The 23,411-nt window shown below is 44.6% G+C and overlaps 2 protein-coding genes across 2 annotated transcripts in view; one reads left to right on the top strand and one right to left on the bottom strand.

Annotated features, from left to right (window-relative positions):
- Nucleotides 1-744: 744 nt before the first annotated feature.
- On the bottom strand, nt 745-5,339 carry LOC131190938 (general transcription factor II-I repeat domain-containing protein 2-like). The gene is made up of 2 exons (XM_058168503.1): nt 5,297-5,339; nt 745-1,363 (listed from the first exon to the last, which is right to left on the bottom strand). Exons 1-2 carry the CDS (start codon nt 5,322-5,324, stop codon nt 804-806), a joined length of 588 nt encoding a protein of 195 aa, XP_058024486.1. The 5' UTR covers nt 5,325-5,339; the 3' UTR covers nt 745-803.
- Nucleotides 5,340-7,372: 2,033 nt separating this feature from the next.
- The window catches only part of CCDC88C (coiled-coil domain containing 88C), a 109,061-nt gene continuing 93,022 nt past the window's right edge, over nt 7,373-23,411 (top strand). Inside the window, exons 1-2 of the mRNA XM_058162566.1 lie at nt 7,373-8,036; nt 10,587-10,687. Of these exons, the coding sequence (XP_058018549.1) occupies nt 7,977-8,036; nt 10,587-10,687 (161 nt within the window). The 5' untranslated portion in view covers nt 7,373-7,976. The remainder of the gene's footprint in view (nt 8,037-10,586; nt 10,688-23,411) is intronic.

Raw genomic sequence — 23,411 nt, 5'->3', positions numbered from 1 at the left:
GAAAAGCAGACTTGATTTCAGACAGCGAGGGAAGTGTACAGCATTAAAGCTTCGTAGTTGTGTCTCAAACAGGCGGAGCTTTACACAGAAGGCTTTCATGTGCGCATACAGGTGTGATACCAGCTGTTCTTTGCCTTGTAGGTTCTTGTTCAGTGTATTCAGATGATGAGTAAGATCAACTAAAATGCCAGGTCTGCCAGCCACAGAGGGTCACTCAGTTCATGAAGAGGTCGGTCCTTCTCTTTCAAAAAATTGTCGATTTCTGATCTCAGCGAATAAAACCGCTGCAGAACAGAGCCACGGCTGAGCCAGCGCACATCAGAGTGGTAGAGTACATCCCCGTATTCAGCATCCATGTCAGATAAGAAAGCTTGAAATTCCTGTGGTACAGTCCTCTAGCTCGAATTATGTTGACAGTTTTTACAACAGTGTTCATCACATCGCCCAGCTGCACAGTCTTGGCACACAGTGCTTCTTGGTGGATTATACAGTGCATCCTAACAGCCTCACCTCCGCTCTCTTTTACCTTGACGCACACCATGGATGCCATTCCTTTGCGCTCACCCGTCATGGCCGGAGCTCCATCCGTTGTTACTCCACAGAGCTTGTCCCATTTAAGCCCCATCTTTTCAATTGCCTCTGACACAGCGTCAAAAATATTTCCACCTGTCGTTGTGCCTTTTAGGCTCATCATATCAAGCAGCTCCTCCGTACAGCAAAATTATCATCGACTCCCGCAAAAAATTAAAAGCTGTGCGGTGTCTGTGGCGTCTGTGCTCTCATCGCATGCTATCGAGTAAAAATCAAAAGCACAAGCTTTTTCTCAGCTGAAGTTTCAGGTTAGCTGACAAGTCCTCGATTCTCCGCACCACTGTATTTCTGGATAAGGTCACGTTGTTGAAATCCTGCACTTTTTCCGGGCACATTACTTCTGTGACTTTGATGAGGCACTGCTTTATGAAATCACCGTCTGAGAACGGTTTGCCATGCTGGGCAATAAGTTTTGCGACTTCATAGCTTGCTGCTGTGGCGTTTTCCTGTATTTTGTTAGCACGAAATAAAAACTGTTGTTGAGCTTGCAGGCTAGCTGCCATTTGCTTGAATTTCTGTGCTCGTTTGGCACCTGTGTACGATGCGTAGCTCTGATGCTTGGTCTCATAGTGCCGATGGACATTATACTCTTTCATCACGGCAACATCTTCATTGCAAATCAAACAGACACACTTTCCGTTGATTTCTTTAAAGAAATATTCATTTTCCCACCGTGTTTGAAATCTTCTACACTCACTTGCTATCTTGCGTTTCTTGGTGCTGCCATTTCTGGTGACTCGTGGTAAATAGACTATATCAGAGGCCTGAAAACCTGGGACATTACAATACAGATGGATACAGTCAGTCTACTAAAAAGCAACAATATGTGGATATCATCTTCAATTAAGGGGGGAAAATGTTTCATATTCATTCATCTTGGCCAGGGGTGTCCAAACTTGGTCCTTAAGACTTGTGGACTTCAACTCCCAGAGTCCTCAGCCAGCAAAGCTGGCTGAGGAACTCTGGGAACTGAAGTCCACAAGTCTCAAAGAGACCAAGTTTGGACACCCCTGTTCTAGACTCTCGATCATCCCTGTTGCTTCTCTCCAAATGTATCTAAATTGGTCTCAATCCATATTTGTGGTACTCAAAATTGGACCCTGTACTGAAAGTAAAGAATGATTAATGCAGAAAAAAGACCTATTTCTGATAATGCAAGATAAAATACATTTGCATTATTTATATCGCAGCCATTATTTATTGAATTTATATGCCTTCCATCTCTGTGATAATGCAACTCTGGGCATCATGTTATATGGCTGAGTCACATTCAGTTTGTAGTAACATAACAACATGCAATTCAATTTTCTTGATGAGTACCATTGATAGCTGGGGAATTCTGGGAGCTGAAGTCCACCTACTTTAAAGTTACCGAGTTTGTGTGTCCAATCACACCTGGCCAATAAAGAATTCAATTCAATTCAATTCAATTCTATTCTATTCTAATTCTATTTGTTTTTAATATCCCCCAAAATACTTCATTCTGTAGGAGGGTGGGTGGGTGGGTGCTGACTTTATACAGAATCTGTATAAAGGGGAAAACCCAATACCTCTGAGCATCTGTCGAGTAACCTGGACTCCCAGGGTATGAGCTTCACTCTTTGGGGTCTGGTGTTCCCCCCAGGAATTTCCACCCAGAAGCAACCAAAAGAAAGAAGTTTATCCAAAAATTAAGATACCCCCTCGGGGGTGTCCCCTAGTCCGGCTATTCCTTTTCAAGATAATTGCAATTCTCCCATCGAGGCCCACCTGGATACTTTTGTTTTCTCTCCAGACCGGGAGAAGGAAGAGGTACAGGAGAGGATGCTTATGGCTCCTGCAGGATCAGCCCGCTGGAGGGATTTAGGGTGAAAAGTGGTGGCTGCAGGCGCCGCCGAGTGGTTTGTCTTGGCAAGAGGCGGCGGCGGCGGCTCCAGTATCGGAGGGTAGCCATAGAAACCGCACAGCGCCATAGCAACTGGATCCTTCCTTCCCCGGGACACAAGGAGGGAGGAGGCAAGACTGGCGGATCCGCTCCGCCCGTCGGTCAAGCTGCGTCAAGGGCTGCAGCGGTAGCATGGTGCGGTAAAAGCAAGAGGAGGAGGAAGAAGAGGAAGCGCCGGGGAAGGGAGGCAGAGCCCGCAGTCTCCGGGCCGGAGGAGTCGGGCCTTGGTTGCTGCCAGAGGAGAGCAGGTGGGGCAGCCGGAAGAGAGCAGCAAGGCGGCGATCAGCCCCCAGGCTGGCGATTCGAGCCCTGCAGATTGGAAGAAGCGCGCCGGGGGGAAAAGAGGGTTTCTTTGAAACTGGAGAAAACCCGGAAGATACTCGGCGGATCCTTCCCCGGCAGACTCCTGGTTCCCGCTTCTGCAGAAGCCAGAAAATCCGCCTTGCCCAGGTTTTCAAACCCTGGAAAGACTTTGGCTCGGATTTGGGTTTTGCATTTCTTATTCCTGAGATTTCTTCTTGCGCCGCCTAGCAGTCCGCTCATTTCCCACCCACCCTTAGAAATGGAGCGCGCTCCCTTTTTCCCCTGTCTAGACGGCAGGCGCTGTTAACCCTCCGAGCTTTTAACTCGGGATTTGCGCGGAATTTACTTCAGTGCAACCAAGGCGCGTGGATTGATGTGTCCAGTTCGTGCAACACGCCCAGCAGGATTTTTCCCCCCGAATTGCATATTGGTTTGATCAATGCATTCCTTTGATTTAAAATTCCACCCAAGCCTCCAATTTTACACCGGATTAAAAGACTGTCGGGTCTCTCCTTTTGGTGACGCGCTGCTTTCGCGCTTGCTGCCTCTTTCGCGCTTGCTGCCGCCTCCCCCCCCCTCCCTTCGTTATTCCCACCCGAGGAAGGCGAGGACAGAGCTGCTGGGCCGGGCACGGCCAGCAGCCTCTTTCGCGCTTGCTGCCGCCTCCCCCCCCCTTCGTTATTCCCACCCGAGGAAGGCGAGGACAGAGCTGCTGGGCCGGGCACGGCCAGCAGCCTCTTTCGCGCTTGCTGCCGCCTCCCCCCCCTCCCTTCGTTATTCCCACCCGAGGAAGGCGAGGACAGAGCTGCTGGGCCGGGCACGGCCAGCAGCCTCTTTCGCGCTTGCTGCCGCCTCCCCCCCCCTCCCTTCGTTATTCCCACCCAAGGAAGGCGAGGACAGAACCCCTCCTCACCTGTTTCTCGATGGCGGCCCGAGGAAGGTGAGGGTAGAACTGCTGGGGGCAGGCACAGCCAGCAGCCTCTTTCCCGCTCGCCGCCTCCTCTGCCCCCTCCCTTCATTATTCCCCGCCCATGGGGAGGAGCCGCGAGCCTCGCAGCGCGAAAAGGGCCATTTTAAATTATACTTCCAGAATTTGCTGCGGGCCAAAAAAAACTGACCCGCGGGCCGCAGTTGGCCCGCGGGCCGTAGTTTGGACACCCCTGCCTTAAAGTGCACTCGGAAGGCCACAGGCAGCCAGTGTAGCCTGCGCAGGATCGGTGTTACATGGGAGCTACGCGCAGCTGCATTCTGGACTAACTGAAGCCTCCGAGTGCACTTCAAGGGGAGCCCCATGTAGAGAGCATTACAGTAATCCAAGCGAGAGGTAACGAGCGCATGAGTGACTGTGCATAAGGCATCCGGATCAAGGATATGATATTTGATTGGCATGTATTTATTAAGACAAGACACTGTTCTCGGCTTCCAATAACAAATTACCCTCCTGTTCAGTACAGAGCTTCCCCCAAATGCCTTAAGTCCCATCTTTTAAAATCTGGTGTTTTTTTTCAGTCAAAATATATTTCTCAACTTGGCAACTTGAAGAAGTATGGATTTCAAATTCCATGATTCCCCAGCATGCAGGATATTGGGAGGAGGGGCAGAGCTTTGATTATGCTACTCATGACACCTATCTTGATTATCTTTTAAGTTCTCCTCTAGAAGCATCTGGCTAGATATCCCAGTAGTTAAAATATTTGAGATGAATATACTTTTAATTTATGCTATATTAGCATTAAATCAAAATAACTTTTTGAAATCATTTGTAACAAATCCACTAGGTGGATTGTTGATTTATACAGTAGTGGTAAAAGTATTTGTTTACAGGAATACTGGGAGTTGAAGCCTTACCTATCTTAAACTTGGCAAGGTTGAGAAACTTTTAAGTTTTCAAAAGTGCAGTTAGTACATCTCTGTCCTTCCAGCTAATTTTGAGAGGTCAGAAGGAAGGATAAAATAAGGAACTTTTAAACTGTATTCCAACACCCAATAAGTCAAACGCTAATTGAACTTCACTGTAAAAGCCAACTTGTTATGCTTCCAGAGGTTAAACATCTCAGTCAAAAGAAAATTGGGAAGGACTTTCTTCCTAGAGAACCATACATGGTTAACCCATCTTCATGCTCTCCAGATGTGTGAAGATTACAGCTTTTATTTAACTCAAACAATATGTCCATTAACTCTACTGACTGGAATGATGAGGAGCTGAAGGAGGCTCAAGACAAACTTCTATTTTTAGCGCCAATGTCCTCCTCAGCAGCACCAGACTAATAAAAGAATGAGTGTATACAATATATTGAAGGGACGTGGTGGCCCAGGGGCTAGGACATTGAGCTTGTCGATTGAAAGGTCGGCAGCTCAGCGCTTCGAATCCCAAGTGCTGCCGTGTAACGGGGTGAGCTCCTGTTACTTGTCCCAGCTTCTGCCAACCTAGCAGTTTCGAAAGCACATAAAAATGCAAGTAGAAAAAATAGGGACCACCTTTGGTGGGAAGGTAACAGCGTTCCATGCGCCTTTGAGTTAATGCCGGCCACATGACCACGGAGATATCTTCGGTCAGCGCTGGCTCTTCGGCTTTGAAACGGAGATGAGCACCGCCCCCTAGAGTCGGCAACGACTAGCACATATGTGCGAGGGGAACCTTTACCTTTACCTTTATACAATATATTAAGTTAAAAGTAAGCGAGCTGTCTATAGCTCAGTTATTTAATTTAGCAAACCACTGTTAACTATCCTGTGTTTGAGCAAATGCAATCCTTGTGATCTACTACGTAGGTGTGGGGAAATATGACAAATGCTCTAAACCACACACTAGCCTTATCAAGCTTTAGCAGAGCACTTTACTGTAGTTGTTGTCAGCTTATAAGGATTAAGGAAAAGCATCTATGGCAATATTTCTCAATTTTGGCCACTTGAAGATGTGTGGACTTTAAACTCCCAGAATTCCCATGCTGGCTAGGAAATTCTGGGAGTTGAAGTCCATACATCTTCAAGTTGCCAAAATTGAGAAACACTGATCTATGGTATGATATGGAACCTGCAATGTAATTGACCTTTCAGTTAAAAGGGTTTTAGAACCCTTTTGAGTTCTAAAAGAGATAATCTAGTTATTTTGCTTCTGCTAAATCTATTAAAACCTAATGTTATTTGGTAGACAGTGTTTCTAAAGTATTATACACACAAGCTAATTTATATTTGTTGCCTGAAGCAATTCTACGATTCTGCATATTACACAAATCCAGAAATTTGATTTCTACAACTGACCATCTTAACAACTGACTTTGGACAGCATACATTAAACATAATTTGTATTACTACCATAAATCACAGTGGAGTGTGTTGTGTGAACATAACCACAATTATCCTTTTTTGTGTATTGTGTATTTGTCTCCAATTCCTTCCAATAGCTGCCTGTCTAACTAAATGTGAATCTACCACTCCAACAGAAGATAAGGTAATAATGCATTCTATATTAATAAGAAAAAAGCAAGGCCCTTTTATATATTTTATTATTAAAAACTATTTCTGAAGATAACTAGTAGGAAAGGGCTTCGTTGCACACAGCAAAAGCCAAGACAATCGGGTGTTGTCTTTATGGTTCCCACCATTAAGAGCTGCAGTTTCAGCAACAGCTGTAATCTGCATTTTCCATCACCCTCCCTAAATTTATTCCCAGGACTGTCTGTCTATCTAATTCTAAAGGGTCACTTGTCCACTTTTTACCCTTTTGAGGTTTGGACGTGCGTGTGTTTCTCATCAGTTCATATTTTAAACCCAATAGGGAAGCCTAAAAAGTTGCAGCGCTGTTAGTTAGCAAAGGCTATTAGTTAGCACAGAAGAAAAACATCCTGGAGCGCGCCCGCGTGTGGGTGTGCGTTTGCGTCTACCATGGTGGTGGTTTTTGTGTTGAAAACGAGGCTCGGCGATCCTTCCAGCCGCTGCCAAATTTTTAAGCAGCCAGAATCGTTCTCCTTTCCCTCGGCCTTTCTCTGATCGCTCAGGGCCACCCGTTCCTTCACGCGCAACGGGGCTCGTCCCTTTCCTCTCCGGCCAAGGACTCCTCCTCGGCTTCCCACAGCGAGGCCAGCCGTCAAGAGGTGCCAGCCACTGAACGCCGCATTCCCTCTCCACCCAAATCTCCGTATCTCTTCTGCTCCTGATGCAGGGGGTTGCGGTAGCTGGATTTATCTGCTCGAAAATGGCTGGTTTGTAGCCGGACTTGCCATAAACTTCGCAAGTCAGCGGACTACCAGGATCGCGTCGCACGCGAAAAAGCTTACAGTCTTCTCGATGTGGGACCCCGCATTTCCTGTACACACTTTGTTTCTCTCCCCCTCCTGTTCGCCACCCTCTCCCCGCCTCCACTAACGCTGCACAGCTAACACCTTTCCAGCCCAATTCGACTGCAAGCCACTTCTATTGGTCACTTCAAACCTTTTCCCCAGATTGTCATTTGCAACCCGGAACGTCGATCATGTTTTTCTTTAAACCCCCCCGCTCCTCCCTCCGACTCCTCCCGCTTGCCCCCCTCCCTTCTCTCTGTCTCCGTTTCCAACCTAAGAGAAAAGCGCGCGTCCTTCCTACAGGTAGTAGCTCCGGCGCTCCCGTTCGCCCTGTATAAAGATTGGGGGCTTAGAGCGCGCGGACGCGAACCGTGGCGCGCCTTCGCTTCTTTGCGCTCGACCTTCCGTGAGAAACAGGACAAAACTTGCCAAAGCTGCCGGTTTAAAAAAGCTCTTTTACTCTTTTCAACGAAGTAGAAACTGCGGCAACGGCAGCAACAGTAGCCGCCGCCGGAGGGAATAAAAAAAAAACTCGCGACGATCAAAAGCGACAAAAGCTGTTTGTGAGCAGTTCCGTCCCGTTGCTGCTCTCCGCTGGCCGGCTACTTGCCTTGCCCCTCGGCAGGTTGTGAACTGGAGGCGGCTTCTCTCCCCCACCCCAGAGAAAGTGGGGAAGGAGGGGAGGGAGCTGCTCGCGCGTCCCTCCCCACTGCCGCCTAGGGGGAGGGGAAAGAAGATGAACCTCGCATTGTTCCCCTAAGCAGGCGACTCCTTTCTGGGCCATGGGCTCCGCGCCTTTGTTCCCAGGCTGAGCCCTTCCCCAGCCGCCTCCTGCTTTCGGATCCAAAGCAAACGCGGCGCTTTTCCTCTCAGGCAAGATGGATGTGACCGTTTCCGAGCTCCTGGAACTCTTCCTGCAGAGCCCTTTGGTGACCTGGGTGAGTTTGGAAAGCGGCCGGGCGTTGCAGAACCGTTTTCTGGGGCCGAGCGTTCCGCCCTTCGCTGAGGGAAAAAGTTTGGGATGGGAGGAAAGCGGCTTCCCTCGTGGCGCGCCGGGCCCGGCCACCTGGGAAAGCGCGCTGTCTGGCCAGCGGTGGGGGGGGGGCAGTGAATTGGGAGCGGCGAGCGTCAAAAGTCCGGTTTTTTGATCGCTGAGACTTTTCTCTGGCCTTCCGAGTGGGAGCAAGTTAATTGGACGTCCAGGGGAAACGGTTATTTCAGCGGAAATCAATGAGAAAGGTTATTTTCTCCGCACCCTAAATTATTGCCAATGCAATAACTTATTGGCAATGTTGGACTAACCGGGATCAAAAGCCAGACGGAGGGCAGAGAGCAAAACAAAAAACAAAAACCCAAGAACTGGGTATTGTTGGAAGTTCCGCCTTTTGGTTCTGAAAGAAAGTAGTTTCTGTTTTGTTGTCGATATGGCAGCAAGGTGTCAGGCAGGGGATTAAAAGGGGAAGCTCTTATTTCCCCCCCCCTTTTTTTTTTTAACTAGATAGGCTTCTGCGTTGAAAATACATGATTATATCGAACCTTGTAAGGAAAAATATTTTCATAAATGTACAAATCTTGTGTAAATCATTAACGGCTTTGAGTTAGTCATTATGTACATTGCGCTTGAACACTTCTTTGTAAGACTGTATTTGTAACTTCCCTTATACTGCCTCCTGTACTGTAGACTCTCCTTTACATTAGAATCGTGGGTGCGCATGCATGCTTCATTGTTGTACATATGATGGTGTGTGCTAGCCACTTTGTAGAAGTTTTACTTGTACAGGTATATTGCTGCATTGCATTGCATTGAGACATATATCCCAATTTGATTTCTGGTCTATGGGTAGAATTTTACTTGATTAATCAGTTTCCTTTATGTTAGAAATAAATGGGCCCACTTAGGAGGAAATGTTTCTGAGGTTGGTACTAGGAACCAATGCATTTTAAAGATACCATAGATTTTATAAAATAAATTATTGAATTCATTGGAGCAGATAGAAAGGTAGTGATTTGTGGATAGGCATTGAATTTTCAGGTGTTTATACAAAACTTGTACATTTGCGGGGGAGCATAAAACTAGTAGCATATGTGCTACCTCTGATGCCATGCTTATCCATTTGTTATCTCTTCCTTTGATTTCAGCAAAACTAAAAAGTATCTCTACCAAACCAGCATTTGGGAAGAAAGGAAAAGCAAACCAATCTGACATGACCAAATATTTTTGCTCTGCTTTTTGTAGTCAAAACACTCTATATTACAGATTGAACCTGATTTTATCACATGGTGCAGAAATAATAACACAATACTGAGATTCTCTTAAATAGTCCTAATAAAAATGTACACAATACTGAATGAACTAGCTAGTGCATTTCTCCTGGTTATTAGTTCTTGTTTGCAGGAAATTCTTACTCCAAAATTCAGTAATTTACCTGCAGTTTGGCTTCTTGTTCCATGTTGTGACATGTATAGATTGGGGCTCTAAAGAATTTGATATGGAAACTCTTAATAATGTAGCAGGAGTAAGATAAGTGTGCTGTGTTACAAGGTTACATTGGAAGAAGCCAAACGTGTTTATATTTTAGCAGAATTGTTCTGCTTATAAGAGGGTGACAAAAATTTCATGATAAACAGATTCTTTTTAAGAAGCAGTCAGTTGCCTTGGTCAGTGTGGAGAATTTAAATGAATTTAACAAAGATTTTGGAAGAAAACTAGATCTGGCTCAGATGAATTTTGATTGGATTTATAGCAGAGAGAGCGAAACTGGCTTCAGGCTATACATTGGGAGACTGTGAATTCTAGTTACACCCCCCCTCAAGCCACTTGGGTGACCTTGGAGCAGTCACTTTCTCTCAGCCTTAGGAATGGCAAACCACTTCTGAAAAACCTTACTAAGAAAACTGTAGGGATACATCCAATGGTGGGATTCAAATAATTTAACAACCGGTTCTCTGCCCTAATGATTTCTTCCAACAACCAGTTCACCAAACTGTTCAGAAAGTTAACAACTGGTTCTCCCGAAGTGGTGCGAACTGGCTGAATCCCACCACTGGATACATCTAGACAGTCTCTGGGAATCAGACATAATTGAACTGAAGGTGGGTGGGGGGGAATAGCAGAGATAATAATGGACATTTATTTTTCTGTAAAAGAAGCTTTCTGTGTACCTTCACCTTATTACTACTAGTATGGCTGCAGATATCATGGGAAAATAGCAAGAAGAGTACAGATTTCCATGAAATTCCTGTTTCCTGTTCTAATAAAAGGAGATGTGGATTCTTCAGATCACTGTTAATAGCTGGAGAATGGATCCCTTCCAGCCCAACAAAACCAAGTTTTTTGCCACCAAAAGGAGTATGATAACCATTTTCACAATTAGTTTATAACCCTCAAATGATAATTCAAATGAATATACACATGCAGTTCCCAAAACAAAATTAATATATTTCATCTTTTGAAAGCATTTTCTAAAATGTTTTATGTTTTCTGGCAGGTAAAAACGTTTGGACTACTAGGGAGTGATAATGAAGACAAACTTGCAGTGTATATGAATCTAGCAGATGGAGTCTTCCTGAATAAAATAATGCTGCAAATGTAAGTTAACCCAAAAGAGCGAATGGCTTTTAAATTTTATAAAATATATCTGTATTGGAAATCACTGAGACTGAACAAATATCCTGTTTCCATGCTAGATAGATAGTGTAATGGTTTTTCCCTTTGGAAAATTTAATAAATAATCACTCTTAGCCTATGTTTGGTTTTGGAACACATTTTTGTTTTGTGTTATATATTTAGCAAATGTCAAAAAAGAACAGCACAGAAAAGATAATCTGTCATATTGTGCCAATTATTAAGCAAAAGGGAGTTCTTATTCCATAACCATAAGAGCACATCCTGACATACACATTGTCTCTTATGAAAATCTTAATAACTCCAGTTAAGGGTTTTTAGAAAACGGGCAGAGGAAAGTTTCCAGCTGAGACCTTGGAGAACAGTTGACACTTAATCTTGAACAATTTTATTACAAACTGCCCTCCAGAAACTTTGAACAGCTGCTCCCATTCCTGATTTGCTAATTGGGTTTATAGAAAATAGAAACTGAAAATTTTGGGGGTGTCAAGTTGTAAGAAAAACTGGTACGGGTAATAGTATGCCTGATGGTCATAAAACTCAAATGATATCTTAGAAAATATTGGGAGTGGAGTCATAGGGCTTTTGAAAATATTTTTTTAATATTTTAAATGGAAGACCCCAATGACATTTACTTTCCCCAACCCATGTATGTTAGAAATCGAATACATAAAGGAGATTAGGACTCCTGTCTGTCCCCAGGATGACTCTGAATATCGAAAAGAAAAGGACAAAATTTGGAGTAGGAGAGAAAACGGCAAAATAAAGATCAAGTTCAAAAATGGGCTGGATCCAGCTGAAAGCTGCAGTGCATCGTTACCGTGCTTGCTGAGAATAGCCTCTCTACTTCCTCCTTCCTGGTCACATGACCTAGATGTGGGTTGTCCTTAAGGGATCATAAAGATTTTCATATGCCATGCCCGGTTCCCTTATTAACAAGTATATTATTGACAAGTATATTTCATAGCTTTGTAAGAAGTGTCTTAAACCTGTCCATTTTAAGAGTTACATTATTTATCAAGCACAGATTAGAAATTAACCTAAAATGGTAATGGATAAGAAACTGTAATGCCCAGGGGAAATTTAATTTGTGCATAAGTCATTTTTTTAGCTCCGTTAAGCCTGACTTTGACCACATCTCTTCCTGTTGCAGAGTTTATGGAGGGATGAAAAAATCTCTTCCATTTCAGTTTCATGCTTGAGTTGAAACAGGCGCTTTTCAAAGAGTCTTAAGTCATACAGTTTTTTCAAGCCTGAGGTTTTCTTTAAAGATGTCCTTATTCTGTTCTTATTGCACGTCATGCCCACCCATCTTAAAAGTTCATTGATTTCCAGAAATGAACATTTTCCACAGATGTGACGTGTGTTTAAAACTTGGACTGTTGGAGCAGCTCAACAAAGCTGGTTTTCTTCTTCCATTACAGAAGGGATTTTTTTTAAACAAAACAAAACAAAACCAGTATTGGCAGCATGCCCGGTTGTGCCTCAAGATCAATGAAACTAAAACCTTTATCCAGTAGGGTTGGGTCTGTTTAACACAAAACCAGAATGGTAGCATTTGTGTACAGTCCAATCTAGCTTCACTGTAAGGTGATCATGGTGACAGTCTATGACCTTTCTGGCTAGCTGTTCAAGCTTTTCAAAGTACTTATTTCTCCACTGCAAAGCACAGGTTTTTCTTCCTCTTCCTCATTTCTTTTCTGTGTCTGACCTTTTAAAATAAGAATAAATCTTTTTTTTCCACCCAGGGCAAGTCTATTCTTAAGGTCTCTGATTTAAAAAAAAATCAATGTATTGTTGTGTGGTTTTTTGCAAAATTTGACAGCACATTTTGCAGAGATTTTGTTTTGTTTTGTTTGAGAAAATATAGGTACATTCTCTTGGCACGTTAGCTATACTTTGTGATTTTTCCCTTGAGTCTCAAAAATTATTCCGATAATTATCTGAATATGAGTATTATACTATTAGCATCCAAAAAATAATAAAAATGGCAGAGTACACATTACTTTGCTTCTTTGAATAGAATATAGTTATTCAAATTGTGGTTGAATAACTGTATTCTCTTATAGTGCAGATTATTCATCCACATGCTATTGTGGAAAGCAGTAAAAAAAAATATCCCTCATCTAAGATGTTTTACAGCTTCGGGGAAACCTTTAATGTATGTTTCTGATGTTTTTTTCTGCCTTCCATGTGAGTGTTTTCCAGCAAGTAGTTCCCCAAAAGGAGCTGCATGAATATGCTCTCATCCAGCATACAGATGACATAATCTGTCCACTGGGTCTGTGCTTCCATCAGCAGTGTGAGAACTGATGGTAGACTTTCTTCAGAGAGAACTTCAGCTTCTGATACTTTATCTGGCCATCTGATGCCTAATGTACTATGAACACAACTTATATGGAAATGGGTGAACTGTTTTACAGGAACGAGTCCTTGCTTCCAGAATACTGGAATGACTTATTGAGCTTCTCTATAAATACAGGACCACAACTTTGGGGTATTTCTGCAAGTATGGTATCTACCCTTGAGCTTTGGCTGACAGCTACTCTTTATGTCAACTTGGGGAATCTTTCCTATTGCCTCCTCATTAAAAGATGACAGTCAGTACCTAACTACCAGTCAACAGCTTAGTGGCAGAAATTTTTGTCCCACTTAGGGTCGCTAAGCAAGGACCAGCTGTGGTGTAGTCCCACAAAATCTAGAGGCATACTTTCAAGAAGACTTCCACAGGAATTAGGTTATTCTGACTTTAGGTCTCTTAAGGAGACTTGTTTTTTCAAATACAGTAACAAATTTAAATAATATATGTAATAGTAAATTTGAAATGATAATTGATAATGGCAGTCTCCCACACATACACATACAACCGAGTATGCTTTTCTATTGCAGTTAATCCAGGAAACTATTTTTCAAGAAGCTGATCTAACCTGGCAAAAATTACACTTCCTGTTGAACTTAAACCACTTTCAAATCCTTTTATGTATTTGTTGACTGGCTATGTAAAGGAGCAAATTGTGCATGATCATTAATTGTAAAAAATAGAGTAAGCTCTAGGTTCAATAGTCCTCTGTTTAGCAAGTTTTCCTTTTAGAGACTTTACTTCCATTTAACAGACTGGGAGCCTGTTAAATTGGGTGTGTGTGTGTGTCTATTAATTGTAGGGGTTACTCTATAAATTGTTTTGTTGCAAACAATGTACTTATGACTACGACATAATTACACAAAGACTTAAATTGAGGCAAAATTTGTAAATGTGGATTTAGTGGACATCACTGCCTTCTGAACACTAAAGATTTTACTATAACAACACAGGCTGTGAATTGGACTTTTCATGGTTATTCCACTCTGACAACTTTTCTGAGTTTATTTATAGCCATACTTTAACTTCCACTAAATTAATTTTCAATTTATACGACATTTTTAGTTTATTACAAAGAAGTGTGTTAATTTTGAGTACTTAGGATACTATGACTATTAACTATTTGTGAAATAATAAATAAATGGTATAAATAAACCAACCTGCCCAGAGTTGGTTGAAAGCTGGGTGGCTACAAAAATGTTTTAAATATATACATACATACATACATACATACATACATACATACATACATGACTATGGTAAATTGAGTTCTCGGGCATCTGTAGATTAGCAGTCCTGAACTAAGAGCCATATTATTTTACCAAATTATTTCCTACTCTCAGTACAAATTAATTTAAATTACCTTTCAAAGGTATAGCATGTACTGTGTTAAACATATTTCAGCCAATATCCATAATTCTGATTCAATTGACCTGATAGTTTGAATTTCAATAATAACAGTTTGAAAACCATATGAAGCTGCATTAGGAATGGCATATTGTTAATGGCTCAATCCTGTTCCTTGTTTTTGTGCAATGATGTGTCTTCAGGAGGTATGTATTACAGTGCAAGCAATACCACTTTACCAAAACAGCATTGTTCTACCTCTTGAGCTTTGTAATGGCATGAACTAACCTTCCTTTTCTGATTGGTGTAGGTTGATTCTTGTTTGCTCTTTTCATTTAAGGTAGTATTTCCTGTCCTGTCTGTGTTTTCTTTGATCTTGGTTGAAAATTTATACCAAGATTGTAATACTCTCCCCCCTCAAACTATTTCTTCCTTTACTTCTGACCAACAGTTATATTCATGACATAGGGCCTACTATCTGGAGGATCAAACATCTCTGTTTCTGCCTACTCAGTACATTCAGGTAGACATGTCAATTCCCCTCAATTACTGCTATGTTGTGGGACTAAGGAAGCACAACTTCAGTGTTGCTATTCCTTCCTTTTGGAACAGCTTCTCTGCCCCCCTCCATTGTCTTAGTTTCAGAAGACCCTTAAGACCTAGCTCTGCCACTTATCTGGGATAAGTGTCCTTATGGAATCCTGTCTTTGTGGCTGTTGTTATTTTTAGGGTTGCTTTTTAGGGGATCTGCAGTGAAGAAAAGATTGAGATCCACTGCTTTTAGCTGTTTTAATTGCCTAGTTTGATTTGAATTATATGGTGGCCTAGTGTGAAGAAGCTCGCCTTTTACTCAGAAGGGTTGAGAGTTCAATCCTAGGTAGTGGCAGATCTTTCTCTCCTGGGGCGCAAAGAAAAAATCTGCTGTGAACTCTGCATGGTGTCAGGAAGGTCATCCAGTCAGTAAACGCTCAGCTCCATCCAGTCACTGCCACTGTACCCCGAATAAAGGGATTACAGGGTTGTAAAAAGGGGGGTGTTTTAATTGTATAATCTGATGTAAGCATCCCAGAATGGGTGGCCATAACAAATTTAATAATAATATGATCCAATAAAAAAGATTTCATGTCACAGGTGATTGCTTAATGTTCTTTAGACCTTGCGGAGACTCCTATGAACTCCAGGCTGGGGCTGCTGGGATTTAGAATAGAATAGAATAGAATTTTTTATTGGCCAAGTGTGATTGGACACACAAGGAATTTGTCTTGGTGCATATGCTCTCAGTGTACATAAAAGAAAAGATACGTTCATCAAGGTACAACATTTACAACACAATTGATGGTCAATATATCAATATAAATCATAAGGATTGCCAGCAACAAGTTATAGTCATACAGTCATAAATGGAAAGAGATTGGTGATGGGAACTATGAGAGGATTAATATCCTCTCTATTATATAAAACTATATAAAATATATAAAAATATATATTATATATATATATAATATATATATATATATATATATATATATATATATATATATATATATATATATATATATATATATATATATATATATATATATATATATATATATATATATATAAACATATATATATAAAATATATAAACATATATATATATATATATGTCTTTGGTTGTTCGGGTTTTCTCCGTGTAAAATTGGAAGTGTCTTGGCGGCGTTTCGACGAAGTCTCATTCGTCATCTTCAGGCTTCAGCCGTGCTTCTGGGAGCAATGTGTGATCGCAGCTGTTTCTTCCTTTTAACTGCTAGTGGGGTTTGAACTGATTGGGTGGGAGCTTGGCTGTGCTCTGATTGGATGGGGGTTTTCTGTGCTCTGATTGGCTGGGGTGTGTCCTGTGTTGGTGGGGGCTTGGTTGTGCTCAGTCTAGTCTGTGCTGCAGGGGATTTGAGCTGGTGAGCTGCATAGCTGTTGTTTGGCTTTGTGGTCGTGCTACATCTTCATAGTGGGTGTCAGTCTGCTGCATGTATGGATTGGAGGGTTTGAAATGGCTAATGTTGCAGCTGCGGTCTGGCTTCTGGTCCTTGGTCGTGCTTCATGATCAGTGTGGGTTTGGGTCTGCTTTCTGGGTGGATGTGCGGTGGTGACATCCTGTGTGGACCTTGTGAGTGTGGGTCTGGTGTCATTCCTCGAGGAATGACACCAGACCCACACTCACAAGGTCCACACAGGATGTCACCACCACATCCACCCAGAAAGCAGACCCAAACCCACACTGATCATGAAGCACGACCAGGACCAGAAGCCAGACCGCAGCTGCAACATTAGCCATTTCAAACCCCTCCAATCCATACATGCAGCAGACTGACACCCACTATGAAGATGTAGCACGACCACAAAGCCAAACAACAGCTATGCAGCTCACCAGCTCAAATCCCCTGCAGCACAGACTAGACTGAGCACAACCAAGCCCCCACCAACACAGGACACACCCCAGCCAATCAGAGCACAGAAAATCCCATCCAATCAGAGCACAGCCAAGCTCCCACCCAATCAGTTCAAACCCCACTAGCAGTTAAAAGGAAGAAACAGCTGCGATCACACATTGCTCCCAGAAGCACGTTGAGCCTGAAGATGACGAATGAGACTTCCAAAACGTCGCCAAGACACTTCCAATTTTACATGGGAGAAAACCCAACAGCCAAAGACCTATATACAAACACCCGTGAAACCTCAGAAACATATATATATATATATATATATATATATATATATATATATATATATATATATATATATATATATATATATATATATATATATATATATATATATATATATATATATATATATAAAATATATAAAACTATGAGAGGATTAATTGATGGGAACTATGAGAGGATTTTGAGCCCAACAGAATCTTACTGTCCAGTCAAGTATTTTTTTTTTTAGAGCAAAATTTTTTTATTTTCCATAATAATTCCCACAATTTGACCAGTGTACAATACAATCACTTATCCAACAATCAGTCCTATACTCAAATTATACTCAATCAGGGCTGTTCGACTGCCACTCCCCCCTTTAATCTTTTCTTCCCTTCTCATCCTTCTTAAACTTTCCCCACCACCTTCTCCTCGCTTTCCTACTTCCCCTCCTCTTTCCCACTTCTCACTACCATCCTTTCTAACCCTCTATCTTCTCCTTCTTCTCCTCCTCCTATCCTTTCTTCTCCCTCCCTTCTTTCCTCCCTACCCACCTGCCTACCTACTTTCTTCCTTCCAGTCAAGTATTTTGATTGGTACTTAGTATATGGAGCTCACCTATAGTGTTATAACTGTGCTTGTCAAATAGATTTTTTTTGCCTATGGCTGATAACAGATATAATATAAAGTGACATGAAATGTTTTGGTTCATTGCATTTATTTTTGCGAAAGGTTCAAAGTTTACGTAGAGGTTTCTCCTAATTACCCTTAATTACCTTACGTGGATCGGGCTAAGTGATTCTAGTCAAAGTCCATAAAATGATCACCATAGTGAAATGGGAACTTCGAATACGAGGTTCCTCAATCTAAGTCAGCACCTGAGCCACTGCAGTACTCCAGTATACTATTATAAAGTACTGCAGTACTCTAGTATATTATGTACATACCAGATTCGGGATTATTAGAAGAGTTGGTCTTTTTTAAGTCTTCCACTTTCAAAATAATCTGATTAGAATAGTTTTGGGAGCCAGTAAAGTATGGCTGTCTTTCTACTGATATCTTCGTGTTATCTTCAAGAATGACTTGGAAAAAACCTTGTTGGATCTTTCAACTGAGCAGGCAATCCTTACTGTCTCATAGAAAGGGTTCTATGGTGGTATAAAATTGCTCAGCACAGAATAAAAAGCAGTAGGTAAATTGATATCTGTAAGACAATCTTCTAGCCCTCCGGTGTTTCATAGTCACCTGTATTGTGATAGTATCAGTCCTTAATCTTTTATAAATAGTCCCCAGGTCTATTGAAAAACTTAAAACTCCTTTATTGTTTCAGAAGAAGAGGATTGTTGAACTCTGAATAATAAGTTATTTTGTTTATCATTAGGAATCCCAACCTTTTGGAACTTTTTAAAAAAAAAGTCTTATCATTGACTTATTGGAAAATACCCATGAACTTAAACTATATGGAAGATGATTAGTTCTCAGTGTGTACTATAAGGTAGTTGAGACAGGATCATAGGTTCTTGGATTCCCTTCATAGGTTATTCATTGAACAACATGGCCATCATTTTTTTCAAGGTTTAACATAAGATCAGTGGTATGAACAAATGTGCTGCTATAGATAGTTGTGTGGGTTCCAAAAACGGTGGCAACTGGATGACTAAGATGTACAACTTCTAAATAATGCTGGATCCAAAATGTTCTGAGGTTACCAGTTGTCTTAACATCTGATGAAAGATGCATGCTTTGAACTTCCCAAAGCCCCACTGTTGTCAGTGTAGTACTATGGAGCAGAGTGATACAGTATGGTTTAGCTATTCCGGCAATTGCGCATGCGCCAAGATGGCGCGTTGAGGATCTTCGGCGGTGCAGTTGTGGCCTTTCCGGGGGTCTGGGACCGAGAGGGGCTGTTTTTGGGCCCTCTCGGTCCCGGACCCTGCCGGGAGAACATCTGAAGCGGCGTTTGGGCTGGGGCTGACCGGGACCGGAGCCTCGGAACAGCTGATAGGCTCGGCGGTCTCGGCGGCTTCGGCTCCGGCGGCTTCCTCCGGCGGCTTCTTCGGCCTGTTTGGGGCGGCGTCTCCACGGCCGGCTTGGGGCGGTGGCCGCTCGGTGGGGGGCTCAGCTGCTTGGCGGCTCCCTCAGCGGCTCCCTCCGGAGCCTTGGAACAGCTGGTGGGCTCGGAGGCTTCGGCGGCTTCAGCGGCGTCCTCGATGCCTCCCACGGCCGGCCTGGGCCTGCGGTCGTTTGGCGGTGGGCTCGGCGGCCCTGTGGTGGCTCGGGCGGCGCGGCGGGCTCTGTGGTTCCCTCTATGGTTCCCTCGGCGGCTCGGCGGCTCCCTCGGTGTCTCCCTTGGCCTGCTTGGGATGGCGGCGCGGCCGTGGCGGTCGCTGTATGACTTTCGGGTCTGGCGGCGGCGGCCTTCCCCCAGGGGCTAAGGCTTTTTTCATCGATGCCGGAGGGGGCCTGGCCGGACTTCCTCCCCTCGGCTCTTGGCGTTTCTCTCGGCGTTTTCCTCTGTCCTCTGGTGGGCCATGGCTGGGGTGATGGCCGCGGTGGTTGCGCCTGGCCCTCGGGCTCCGCCGGCGGTGGCAGCGGCGGCGGACGGCCTCCCCTACTCCCAGGGGCCGAGGACTTTCTATCAACGTTTGAGAACTTTTGAGAACTTTTCTCCATCATTTGCCAGAGACGAGGAGACAGGAGAAGATCGGTCGCTGAGTGGTAGCGCAGGGGGTCAGATGTGTCATCTGGAGGGTTCGGCCCGCTGAGGGAGGAGTTGGAGGCGAGGCTGACCCTCTTTTAGACCCCCCTTTTTCTGACATCAAGGCCCAGATTGACTGTAACACCAAGGCCGTACGGACTGACTTGGAGGAGAATGGCTTGTCATCTGGACCTGGGAAAGTGGGGCCGTTTGGGTTTGGGGGTAGAATAACGGCCCCACGGAATCCTGGAAGTCCATGGTCCATCTCGCCAGCCAGGGAGTCTAGTCTTGCTGCAATGACATTTTGCCATCTTGACCGGCTTGGATGGACTGCTGACTGTACTGTATTTTTATTGATGCGAAGATTTTCAACTGCGGACCTTCTTGCCCTGCGAGATTCCCTCTCGCAGGTCTGGTCCCCCACACTATCGAGGGCACATCTCGAGGACGGGTTTTGGAACCCCGAGAGTTGGCATGCGAAATCTAGGAGGCTTAGGGGATTTTTAATGAACTGTTTTAATCGTTTTTTACCAGGGAGTTTTAAGGGGAATTTTAAGGGGGGGAGGGAAACTGACGGGTTTGGTTCTGGGGTGGATGGGCCCGTCAGGAAGGGGCTAGGTCCACCATGTGTTGTGGTAACTTAATAGGTCCTGGGGTTATGGCGAGGGTGTCGTTCCAGTTTGTCAGGGTCGAGCTATTACTACGGTAAGTGGGAGAGGCAGATATGACGGAAGGGGGCCACATCAGGTTTGGGGCTCGCCCTCGCTGTTTACGAGCGATTGCGTGCTCCGGCCCCCCAGGAATTTCCCGTGACCCGAGTGGCCAGGATAATCGGGACCTGGGCCTCCGGCTGATGTTATGTAATGCCAGGTCTGCGGTTAATAAAGCCCCCCTCATTTCAGATCTTATTCAGGAAGGGACCGCGGACGTTATGGGCGTTACGGAGACCTGGTTGGGCACTGAAGGGGGGGTTCCCCTAGTGGAGATGTGCCCACCAGGCTTCCGAGCATTCCATCAGCCGAGGGCCCAGGGTAGGGGTGGAGGGGTGGCGGTTATCATCAAGGAGAGTCTGGAGCCGAAAGAGACCACTGTGCCTCAGATAGCTGGGTGTGAATCCCTCTTCGTGAAGTGGGGTCGTAGAACTCATGTGGGCTTGTTGATCACGTACCTGGCTCCTTGCTGCGTGACTACAGCCCTGCCTGAGTTGTTAGAGTTGCTGGCCGGGTTGGCAGTTGGGACCCCAGACTGCTGGTCATGGGGATTTCAATTTGCCATCAGCGGCGTAGCATCCTCGGCAGCCCAGGAGTTCATGGCTCCCGTGACGGCCATGGACCTGATTCAGTTAATTGACGGCCCTACCCACGTCGGGGGAGGTACCCTAGACCTGATTTTTATCTCTGGCCAGTGGTTTAATGATCTGGTTTTAAATGATTTAGTTGTGGAACCTTTGTCATGGTCAGATCATTTTCTACTTCGTCTAGACTTTCTGACCGCTACCCACCATCGCGGGAGACGGAACCAATGCGTTGGTTCCGTCCCAGGCGCCTGATGGACCCGGAGAGGTTCCTGGCGGAGCTTGGGCGTTTCCGAACACCTGTCCCACGACTCGACTGAAGAGCTAGTTGCGGCCTGGGAACGGGCGCGGCTGGAGCTTTGGACCGTGTCGTGCCTTTGCGACCTCTGACCCGGCGTCGGTCTCAACCAGCTCCTTGGTTCTCCGAGGAGCTGAGGGAGATGAAGCGCCGGAGAAGACGCCTAGAGAGTGCCTGGAGATCCAGCCGCTCTGAGGCTGACGGACACTAGTTAGGTCCTATAGTAGGACCTACCTAGTGGCAATGAGGGCTGCGGTTGCCCACGCTTCCTCCCTCATTGCGTCGGCAGATAACCGCCCGGCCGCCCTGTTTGGTGACCGCTCGCTCCTCCAACAGGAGGCGGGAGGACCCTACAAGGCGTGCCGAGGAGTTTAACGGTTATCTATACGACAAAATCGTTCAGCTTGGGACGGATTGGATCAAAATTGGGTAGATCCAGGCGAGGGTTCGAGGCCCGTCTTGTTGAGGTGGTTTGGGATGACTTTGATCCTGTGACTCCGAGGACATGGACAGGTTGCTGGGCAGGCTGAACGCCACCACATGTTTACTGGATCCGTGCCTCCTGGTTAGTACTGGCTACTCAGGAGGTGACACGAGGCTGGCTCAGGGATTACAAATGCTTCTCTGCGGGAGGGGTCTTTCCGGCCTTGAAAGAGGCTGTGGTGAGACCCCTCCTCAAAGCCTTCCTGGACCCAGCTGTTTTAGGGAACTACCGGCCAGTCTCAATCTTCGCTAGGCGAAGGTTGTAGAGAGTGTGGTGGCATGTCAGCTACCCCAGTACCTGGATGAAGCTGTCTATCTAGACCCGTTCCAGTCCGGCTTCCGGCCCGGATACAATCGGAGACAGCTTTGGTCGCTGGTGGATGATCTCTGGAGGGCCAGGGATAGGGGTTATTCCTCTGCCCTGGTCCTATTAGACCTCTCAGCGGCTTTTGATACCATCGACCATGGTATCCTGCTGCGCCGGTTGGAGGGGTTGGGAGTGGGAGGCACCGTTTATCGGTGGTTCTCCTCCTACCTCTCTGATCGGACGCAGGACGGTGTTGACAGGGGGCAGAGATCGACTCAAGGTGCCTCATGTGTGGGGTGCCGCGGGGTCGATTCTCTCACCCTCCTGTTCAACATCTATATGAAGCCGCTGGGTGAGATCATCAGTGGCTTTGGGGTGAGATACCAACTGTACGCTGATGACACCCAGCTGTACTTTTCCACCCAGAAAGCAGACCCAAACCCACACTGATCATGAAGCACGACCAAGGACCAGAAGCCAGACCGCAGCTGCAACATTAGCCATTTCAAACCCTCCAATCCATACATGCAGCAGACTGACACCCACTATGAAGATGTAGCACGACCACAAAGCCAAACAACAGCTATGCAGCTCACCAGCTCAAATCCCCTGCAACACAGACTAAACTGAGCACAACCAAGCCCCCACCAACACAGGACACCCCAGCCAATCAGAGCACAAACCCCCATCCAATCAGAGCACAGCCAAGCTCCCACCCAATCAGTTCAAACCCCACTAGCAGTTAAAAGGAAGAAACAGCTGCGATCACACATTGCTCCCAGAAGCACGAAGCTGAAGCCTGAAGATGACGAATGAGACTTCACGAAACGTCGCCAAGACACTTCCAATTTTACACGGAGAAAACCCAACAACTAAAGACCTATATATATATATATATATATATATATATATATATATATATAAAATATATAAATATATAAATATATAAATATATAAATATATAAATAATATATGTATATAAATATATATAAAAATATATAAAAATATATAAAACTATGAGAGGATTAATTGATGGGAAGTATGAGAGGATTTTGAGCCCAACAGAATCTTACTGTCCAGTCAAGTATTTTGATTGGTACTTAGTATATGGAGCTCACCTATAGTGTTATAACTGTGCTTGTCAAATAGATTTTTTTTGCCTATGGCTGATAACAGATATAATATAAAGTGACATGAAATGTATTGGTCCATTGCATT

This window comes from Ahaetulla prasina, chromosome 1 (genome assembly GCF_028640845.1).
Source record: "Ahaetulla prasina isolate Xishuangbanna chromosome 1, ASM2864084v1, whole genome shotgun sequence".
In the NCBI taxonomy this organism is placed as follows: Eukaryota; Metazoa; Chordata; class Lepidosauria; order Squamata; family Colubridae; genus Ahaetulla; species Ahaetulla prasina.
This window is presented reverse-complemented; position numbering and strand designations above follow the sequence as displayed.